Here is a 10,519-nt window from a genome sequence, read left to right on the forward strand (position 1 = left end):
ACTTCCAGGATGGGGACCGCGTGATCCTCACTATGCCTGGTTGGAGACACTACAAGATATAGCTGCCAACCGATGTCAGTGGCGTTCTGGAGGCATGATCAGTTAGTTTTCCATTTTTTCAGTCGTAACCACCTTGTAGAGTGGAACATTAGCGGAACGTTGGTCGTGACGTCATTAGTTACACGTAAGCTGGGATACTGTTTGGGTGCCCACTTTTAAAATGGCTGATGACTAGTGCCGTTAACCAAAGCCTTTGGCTAGAAAACATGACTTCAAGGAAGCAAGTGGCAGCTGCCATGCCGTAACCACAATAGCATAAGTTTTTGTGGAGCAAGCCGTCTTGTCTTTTCAAACCCCAATCCCGGAGGACCAGAAATCAGTGTCCGTCAAAACTCTGTCTGCCAACCGACCTGGTGTGAGAAACTCCGCAACTGTCAAAGTGAAACCCCTAGTATAGGTCGGCGGGTGATAGAGGTACGCAAACCGCCACACTAAGCTAAGGTTTAGTCTCTTTTCAGCGGATATTGTTGACAACTTATTCTATCACCTTCCAAATCACAAGCATTAAAGAAGCATATCTGTAGTTACCTGGGTCATTTTCATCTTCTGGTCTGTACGAGGGGTACACACCCGCTAACTTCCATTGCTCAGGCAACCGCCACCGCCCAATGAGTGCTGCTGAAACTCGAGTGGAATTCCGTTTGGAGGCGATGAAACCGTAGCATGTGCTGGCAACTAAATGTCTGTTTCGAAAGTTCGCATTAAAACTTGATGCTCGCGTCTTCCGCTTTTTCTGGCAAAGTATCAGATTAACTTACGGTTGTACCATAATAGAGCACTGACCTCAACGTTTTCTCTGATAGAAAATCGCGGGGTGGTGGTCAGTGTTCTCAGAACCTTGTCGTCCATTACAGCGATACTTAACACCCTGGTGACAACTTAAACGCGTACCATTTCAACAATTGGCTGGGGCTAATCAATTTATTCCAAAATGTAATAGGAATTTCTTACACATTTTAGCCGAAATCATGAAGGTTGTTGGCATAATAATGGGGAACGAAAAGGGACGGAAAATGAATCTGGATGCATTTTTGACAGCGCATCAGTAAGTAGCTGTTTTTCGGATCTTGATGTTCTATGCAGTTCTCCATCACTGCGGTTCGTTAAGGTATTGTCGTATTTCGCTTTACTAACCAAGCATTTCAGCTTCACTCTATTGATGATCTTGAGAGCATAGAGGTTGATGCGATAATCCAGAAGATACCCGAGCTCCTGAACTGCCACCTTTCTTCAGATGACGATTGCGCTAAGCGTTTCGATGTAAATCTTCACCATCATTTGCTGAAGTTGATTTCTAGGCCTTTCTGAGAGTTAATCCAAATGTTGTCTGCATCGATCCGCCGAATAATGTCCGATTGCTTTTGTGGCGTCATGAACAATTTTTGTTAATCGAGAAGGCAATGAAGTCTTCAGATCTAGGTAAGTAAATCCACTTGTGTCACTCAATTTCGTGTGTTTTCGTGTTTTCTGGTGGGAAATGACAAGTCATCTTCAACTGGAAGATACTTTTGTATACCATGGCCTTCACTGCGTGTTCCGTGTCACGACGTAGTGACGAACCATCAAAGCTGGAGGAACCAGGAAATCTCTACGTTAATTGTCGCCCAACCTCAGGTCATCTGTCATTGGTAACGACAGACCTAGCTATTTTGGCTTCCAGTTGGGGAAAAATCGATTGGCAGTAAATATCATGTATGAGATAAGGAAAAGTAGTCCTGAAGCAGCATGGCTTCATTGTACATTCGATGCTCTCCGAAGGAACCCTCAGGAGGTCAACCTACACAGGACAGTTGCGGCTCAGCTCTTTCTATATTACCGTAGGTTAGGTGGAACAGTTGTTTCGAGAATTTGGCTAATTTAGGGGTTTTCAAGCCTTCGTTATTTCTCATTAATGTGGAAAGAAATGCCATTATATATATATATATATATATAGTAGGATTGTGCTCCCGTTTTCTGTCTGACAAATACCTCGTCGTACGGTGTTGGACACGCGCATACGAGTGAGTACACTCAAAAGCTGGTGGTAAGCCTTCGTAGCTGTCCTTCAGTGGGAACGTGATGACAGAAGTGCTGAGGTCATTCTTGTTTCCTAGCCACTAGTTAATCAGAGTGGTAAGTGAATCCTGTTTCTTCTGTACGCAGTGGATCTTAGTGCTACAGACCACATGTTTTTTTCCAATGAATCGTTGTGGGTAGCCATTTGTATTATTATTATTATTATTATTATTATTATTATTATTATTATCATTATCATTATTCTTATTATCGACAACATGACATCAGTGTTCGACACTGGTGTTTCGCTACCATGATTTATTTATTTATTTATTTGAAAGCCTTATAAATAAGGTACTAGAGAAAATTCCAGGGATGTGGAGTTGTTGATTGCTTGGGTGCCATGCTGATGAGTAAAAATGTATGCAAATGTAGTGAATGAACGTCACATGCCCCTAGGGTTCTCAGGTATTCGTAATAGGCAAGATTGAGGATCACCGTCTTGCGTTTTCGCCCTGTTGGTTTACACGTATGTCAGCTGCACATCGTGATCGGCCGAGTGTATGAGCATACGTCGACGCATTGTGCCGTAGTATACCACACTTTTGGAGTTACACCCAGTTCTCTATCTTTCTGTTGTAGCGTATGAGCTAGATGAGTTATCCAAACGACTTTACTGTGATTGTGGAATGTTTTCAACTTTGTAGTGAAAACGTCATTATGGTAAACACTGTAATCTGTTTAAGTCCCATCCGGTGCAGTTCAAATCTTGGAAAAAGGTCATCATGACAAGCTTATTTGTAACTCTACTGGAATTACTAACCGTCTCCTTGAAAACCGACGGGATTCAATTATTCCAGCCTAACGAACTGTTCCCAAAGTGGGCGAAGTACGTTGCATTCCTCGGAAATTTGTCGGTTCTGACGATATGGAACGTGCGATCAGTTGCTTATATGAGGGTTGAGGCGCGAGTTAATGACGAGCATGTACATGGATCGGTCCCTGCCTTGACTTCACGATTGGTTGGCACTTATGCTTCCTTCGGGTTGAATCGCAGTTATACACCGTGACGCTGCCACAATTAAAAAATTCACTCAAACAATCTGGCGGAAACGCTTGTTAGTCATCGTGGATGGTGACAACAATACTTTGCATATCAACATGCAACTGCATGCGTGGTGCAGTGTAACTGCGGAAAGCGACTCCAGTGTATCGGGCGTGGCAGTTATAATCCTGCTTCAGAGATTGCTGAATAAGAAGCAAGAAGCCTTTGTCTTGATAGCTTAATGGTCGAGCCACGCAGCGGTTGAATATCACCGAAAATTATTTTCCGAACTTTTATGCAGGAATCATGACAAATGACACTCACTTTGTTTCCACACCTGCCCATATGCGCGTGCGTTCAGCACTTCACTTCAGGCCATTCTAGCTAACATTCCCAGCATCCAGTCTTTTTCTCTAGATAGGGTTTATGTTTGTGAGCACCAAGGACGTTTCAGATGCGTTGCCGTCATAAAGAAATGTTTTCTTGTAGTGAAGCTTTACTGTAATGCTGACCGCCGCATAAAGTGTTCTGTGTCAAACAGCTACTTTTGTATGAGTGATATTTACTGGTAAAAAAGGTGGGAAACAAACAGGGCGTCAGTAGTCAGCACAATCCGTCAAAAACATTGCTTCTACCTTTGAGTCTGTATTAGAAAACAATATCCCTTTGTTGGACGTTTTGCTTATCAGAACTACCTATATGGCACTGTGTTTCGCTGCTTTCGCCAAAAGCCTTCAGGGACCGTCCAGTGCCCAAACTTTGTTCCGTGTAGCACAAACTTTAGGTGATAGAGCAAAACTCTCATCCCAGGTATCCTGACCGTATCTGAAAGGACAGCAGTGGAGCAAAGCAAATCACACTTCCGAACAGGCCTTTTACCCAGAGGCTTCCTACAATACGTTAAAGGCAGGTGCGGGGGACGAGATAGCTCAGTGGTTAGAGCGATTCAAAGGTAGATGGACATTAGGCCCTTTCAGGGGTGACAATATGTCCAACCTGCATGTGTTATGGGTGTGATTCAGCAGTCTGTTTGACTTTTCGGCAAAACTGTAGGTTGACATCTACTGACCTGTTACATGGTTTCATGGAAGTCGTGCTTCTATTGTCCCTATCTGTCTTGGCGTCAGTGACAAGCTAGTGTCTCCGCAACTCTTTAAGGCGAGATGGACCAAGTGGTTAGAGTGCGAATTTACTGCCCGGGAGGTCCGTGGTTCGAACCTGACCTCTGCCACTCGACTTCCCCCTGTCTAGTCTTAGGCAACCTGGCAGTATCCCAGCCCTTGTGCCTCCTTCGTGTGGCATGGCAGCTAGGCACCGAAAGGGTGCTACAGCTGGACGATTTATATAATTGTTTGCAACTCTTTAGTGATGTCTTACTGAAATGGGAAATCTAGACACGAGAAATTTTCGGATTTATTGTTTGGTAACGTCTTGCCTCGTTCGTTATCCACGTATCAGCTGTGCTGTACTGTGGCTGGTGTTTGATGTGCCAATATACGAGGTAAAGCCTTATATGCTAATATCCCAACCTTGCTTCCTCGTGTTTCTTGGTGAAGCGGATCGCATCTGTGTGCCGCCGTTTTGTACACTTGATTTGAAGGATCCCGCCATCAATGTGAAACGAATGCATGCGGCTTCATTGAGATTTCCACTCAGTATGTTCCCATCACTTTGTTTGAATGTTTTATTATCTTTGTCGTCCAATCTAACGCTATAAATAATGTCCTTGTTGAGAGTTTTTTTCAACAAGCCTTAATCTGTGAATCGAAAATCCACATTTCCGGCTTTTCTGGATCCGACCGGTTAGTTTTAGTAAGACCAATCGTTTTATTGTGACAGCTTTCTGGAGTTCGACCACATCTTTATCATAACATGCGAAATTTGTGGCTGATTAACGGAGTAGCCACATAATTTTGTCGAGGATTGGGCTACGAGGGGATTTATAGTTTGGTCAGCGTTCTCTAGTACTCCGCTTGCTCTTGATTTTTCGCGTTTGAGGGTCCCGCGTGTCTCATCGTGGCCGCTAGTTACCGTTATGATTTTTTTCTGGCAGAAATAATCTTTACCGATGTGGACGATATCCAGCATCGACGTGCATTGCTGTTATTCTAACCAGACAACCGTTCGACTGAATCAAGCCCGTGGACTGAGTACAACCCCTACGCCATGTACACCCCGAGCTAATACCTCAGGATAATCGGATATCCGAGGAGTGGTGAATAAGATATCTGGGCTCATCCTGAGTGATTTGGTGTCCACGACCGAAGCAAGGTCTTGTGTAAATGTTCCGCAGACAACGTACATCTATGGAAAGAGAAAGCCAAGTTTCATCAAGAGATGCCTGTGACCCGATGTGGCTGGGAGTAATGACACTGGAAGCTGCAGTGTGGATAAAGCCTTTGGGGTTTAGTAAGTACTTATTCCGATTCATTTTGCTGGCCACGTGGTACTGGTTAGGGAACTTGCAGAGGGAGCGATCGTTGTGGGCCATCTGAAAAGTGGGAAGGAGTTCGGTTAATGACTTGTGAATGAAGAGCTACAAGAGTAAAGGATAATTTCCGGACCTAGATTTTTGTCGTGTATCGTATTTCACCCCCATTTTTGTATCACATGAATCCGAATGAACTTATAAAGTGGACTACCTTGGGTCCTTCTTGATACAAGATGGCACAGTAGTAAGACAAACCGAACAACCAATGCGACCGAAATGAGGCTTACTTTTGACGAATCCTGAGGATATTCTCATATTGCCATCCAAAATTCTCCCAGCTGCTCTGCACCAGTAACTGGTATGCTTCAGAGAGTGGATACCAAGGTCAACGACATTTCAGTGAAGGTGATGTAGACGACCAGCACAGCTCACCGATTAGATGAATGTCAGGTTCCTGTTGTTGATTGGAAGTAATTGTACTCCTGTTTTCAGAACATGACAGTGAAACGCATACTATAGGTCGCGAATATGGCCGTTCTCAGTCCCGATGACACGGTTCCCATAGCAACCGAAGACTCTTAGATTCTTAATTGATTACTCATCCTCGTTCAGCCCCACACTTTCACTCTTCAGGAATATTGAAGTACACTGTAGAAAGGGATGTACTTCGCAAGATAGGATCTGCTTTTTATTACTAATACTGAGAGATTAAGATACGACCCGGGGTAACTGCTCTTTTTATTTTCAGTCTGTAAGCCACTATCGTCACATGGTGATGAACGTGCTCACTCCGTAAGCCGCTCATTTCTTTGTCACCTACGTTCTTCGTTTTCATTTGGCATGATGGCTTGAGCACTGTCCGCAATGGCGCCGCATATTTGTCGTTTCAGTCCGGTGATTTCTCCACTTTGAGTTCTGCGCTCCCACCTGTGCTCGCATTTTGGTTTGTTTGACCCCAGCACTCTTCCATTTTCACGGAGCTTACTGTCGAGGACTCATTCACCTTCACAATTTCCTATTTTTCCTCAGTTTTCATTTACTTACACTGTTCTTGTAGTTCGCGTATCGAACCTAAACTAACGGTATACAGAACCGACTGGTTCCGCGACTAATATTACTGAGTTATCTTTCCAGTCTCCGAATTGTACTGCATTACTAACGACATGTCAGGACAATTGCTCTCGATAGTGTGTTGCAGAATTGTCCATGAGTGTTGGTGGATCTGTCGGGCCGTTGATTTGGCGACTGTTGTTGTTGCATCCATCACATCAAAATTCTAGGGCTTTTTACCTATTACCGGATAGCTTTAATTGCCCACCTGATCGATTAATGCTTTTATCTGTATGTACTTCCTTACATTATGCCAGTCGACCGATTTCATCGGATGGATCTCTTCACTCAACTATGTGGAGGGTGGAAACGAGCCGCACGCGGGTGAACAATGGCTTGGCAGCTAAGTATGGAGACCATTACCAGCAAACTCGACCACAATGGTCAGTGCGGTCTCTCCGGTTGGCGACTCCTGAGATAGGGCACATCAATGGTTAGAGACACTGACGGACAGTGTTTAGTTTTTGTTTTGTTACATCGGCTGCTACCCCCAGTGCTCAGTTTCCTACCCGTATCTTCCCGGATCGTAGGCGGACGTAACCGTGGCCTATAACCACTGCACAATTGTTCGAAGTTTACAGCTGAAGGTGATGGTCGTGATGAAGCGAAGTTACTTTCGACATTGTCGGGCGATTGCTGTCTCCTTGCGACAAAACAGTCCAGATTGTTTTAGAAGGCAAGAGCTCCATAGGCCGGCGTCTTTGGTAGGCGTCATCATCACAAACTGGGTGCTTCACTTATTGGACCCGGGTTAAACTGGCACGAGGAACAAACAAAACTAGTATCTGAAGGCGGGTCAGCAAACAAATCAGTTCTCCATCAAGTGGTAGGTGGTTCCGATTCCCTTTTGCCCGTTATCCAAATTAGGTATCAACAGCCGTCTATTGCCGAGCCGTTGCTACAAGAAAGGATATTAACCTTCTGTCATATCCTACTTGGGACATATTTATTCGTTCCTCTTATCCATATCTGTGGGAGACGTGTGGATAAGAATTGTTGCTGTTGGTTCAAAATATCATACGACTCCTCACAGACCGTATTTCCAAGGGGAACACAATTTGGCCGATCCTGAAAGTGAATGGACTTCTTAGGGACACTTGGTGTGGTTATTGTTTTATCCCTTTGTTGGAAAAACACCCACATTTACCGGATCCCGGATGTCAGTTTTAGTCATTCCGAATTACTGAACTCAAAGATTTTCATTCCCGACTTTCTCAGTCATTCTAGTTTCCTGTTAGTAAACGGCTTGTGAATATGCCCTAATTTTTACTGATAAAACCGACTAAGTACTCGAATTTGTTCTCTTTCTGTTTACTGCATAAATGTCTCAGTTATTTTGTGCTGGGAAATCCCCATTCTCGCATCCTCGTACTGTTTGACTTCGCTACTCATATACCCAGTCAGTGTGCATCGGTTTTGTACTTGAACGCTTTTGACAGTCATCTCTACCGCACGGCGGCTGTATTCATTAGCACACCTCATCCACAGGCTCTCGTCTGCATGCCATTGCGGTCCTATAATGAGTCTGTGAAGTCTTTTAACTTAACCTTCGTATTTCAGATGGCACTTCTGTTCAATAAAGAAGGGCTAGAGCAAATCAGCTACCCCACACTTGTTCAACAGTTTTGGAATCATGATGGGGCGCTTTTTAAGGTGGCGGTCATAGGGGACAAAACATTCGTCGTAATGCGTCCATCGATAAAGAATCTGGAAATGGCAGGTGAGTGCTTTTTTGGTGTGTCCTCTGTTGTGTACTGGATTGTATTTGGGGCCTTGCTTGGCTAGTGCTCCCTGCACTTCTCTTCTAGTTCATCGGTAGGCTGTGTAGGCAAAACAAGAGAGAAGAAACATTTGTTCCAGATCGGAGACTAACCATGTTTTTTTAATAGACTAGCCGTGCCTGAAAATCACACGCCCATAAATCTGGACAGTACCAGCTAATCTACTTAGGAAGTTTGTTCCCACAGTATACAGGTGAGTCTCGCACGGGACTGTCAGAGTACTTACATTACTGTGGTTTAGGGATATTTAGGATAATGATTTTTCAATTATATGTGGGACTGGGGGAATATTCATAGGTGATTGTTGTTGCGTAACTAACGTCCCCCCTGACAGAAGCCGCGACGGAGCGCCACCCCGCTTCGACTGCCATATGTCCCATAGTTCCACCATGGACAAGAACATAGATTTGAGAAGCGGTATGCCTGAAAACTAAGCTGAATGAAACAGTGTTGGGAGAGAACAATAAGATCACTTCGCTCACTGACTAAATATGCATCAAGACGAAACAATGTAACATCAAACCGTTGGCTCGGCAATCAGACTTGAGACCCCATGTGATTTCCCAGCTACTGTTCCCTCTTCGAGGTTATCCACAAAGTGTATGTAGTTACTCATGCACCGTGTGACTGAAGCGGTCACACTGGTCACAAACACATCTAGTTTCAACTGCAGACTCAGCTGAATTCCTCTTTTGTGATCTTCTTCAACTGAACGCGCTGCACGAAGGCCGCTTCATGTCTCATTTCCTACGAAATTCGAGATGTCGCAGTATATTTTCTGGAAGGAAACTGCTCATTAGGTTGCTGGAAACCTTTCGATAGCCCACGACCGGTTTCGCCCTTCTTGGGGCTCATCAAGTAGGCACAGTACCCAATTTCTCGTCAGCCATGTTCTAATCGAACCTAAATTGTCCCTATCATTACTGTCCTTGTAAGTGTTGTGATTGTTCTCGGTGCGGATTTAGCACTGAGATTGCTTTCTGATTGTCATTTTCTTCGCAGATAATCGAAAACCGTTGTTTTTCAATTCCCATACGGCTTCGAAATTTAACCGAGATGGACCATTAGGAGATGTGAGTTCTTGGTCTATCTGCCTTCCGTGTCTTATGAAACCAGGCGCTGATCGAATACTAACTTTTATTCAGTTGAATCAATTAGTTAAGCATACACTGCCGGACTTAACCAAGCTGAGTATCAGTAGATTTGAAAACGTAGCCGCTTTGTTGTTCTGGCCGGAGAAGACATTTTATTGCGATCTTCTAAACACCGTGATCCACATCTCAGTGGGCCAGAACTCACTCAGACAGATTAGGCCATCTTTATTTAGGAACTCGATTGGTAGGAATTACTCTTGGTTTGTTCAGGGTGCCAGACATAACAACATTCGTCAAGTATTCCAACTATATTCATCTCTGTGATGTTTGCTCATGGTGGCCGAGAAGTTGTTAGTCGAAATCTGCTCTACATAGTCGTATTCCGCCCCCTGTGTTCCGGCTTTCGCGGTTCAAATGGTGGAAGAAACAGAACACCTCAAAGTTGGACAGCTACATAAACCAGAGGCCCAAGTTTAGCTCCGTCACTTTGTTTTTCGGGCGAACTTGATCCCGTTTGAGCTAAGTTGTTGTTTCGGATAGAATATCGTAAAAAGAATCTCATATAATCCACGTAGCATGTTCTCTGGCTTGACTGGAAATGCTTGGTCTTCTTCATATTCTCTTGTTTTGTTTATTCATTTTGTCTTCCTGTTTAACCTTAAACACCCATGGATTAAAATCGTGTTACTTGGCTTCGGCGTTTTACATTACGTCCTGCAAAATTTCAAAGGCTACTGTCTCCTTCGCCAGTACTTCCCTCATAAAACGCTGCATAGAGTGCTGCAGGTGTTCAACAATGAGGTGTCACCCCTAGACGGTTTCAACCAATTAAGTGCATCGATCTCATCTGTACGCACAAACAAGCATATTAGGTATGGGACGATACCAGAGGTTTGGTTGCTGCATATTTGTCCCCAGATGACCTTAATAATCACAGTTTTCTCTGAAACCTGAGCCGCATGAATGAATCCAGTTACTGAGTAAGCAGTTCGTTAGGTTTTTT

General features: G+C 44.1%; 1 protein-coding gene across 1 annotated transcript in view; it reads left to right on the forward strand.

Annotated features, from left to right (window-relative positions):
• Positions 1-739: 739 nt before the first annotated feature.
• Positions 740-10,519, forward strand: part of T265_09366 (hypothetical protein) — a gene marked incomplete at both ends in the record, with an annotated part of 10,974 nt that continues 1,194 nt past the window's right edge. The window contains 7 exons of the mRNA XM_009175408.1: positions 740-754; positions 1,207-1,320; positions 1,359-1,479; positions 4,657-4,755; positions 6,280-6,323; positions 8,202-8,361; positions 9,425-9,495. Coding sequence (XP_009173672.1) covers positions 740-754; positions 1,207-1,320; positions 1,359-1,479; positions 4,657-4,755; positions 6,280-6,323; positions 8,202-8,361; positions 9,425-9,495 — 624 coding nt within the window. The remainder of the gene's footprint in view (positions 755-1,206; positions 1,321-1,358; positions 1,480-4,656; positions 4,756-6,279; positions 6,324-8,201; positions 8,362-9,424; positions 9,496-10,519) is intronic.

The sequence above is a fragment of the Opisthorchis viverrini genome, assembly GCF_000715545.1.
Source record: "Opisthorchis viverrini unplaced genomic scaffold opera_v5_271, whole genome shotgun sequence".
In the NCBI taxonomy this organism is placed as follows: domain Eukaryota; kingdom Metazoa; phylum Platyhelminthes; class Trematoda; order Opisthorchiida; family Opisthorchiidae; genus Opisthorchis; species Opisthorchis viverrini.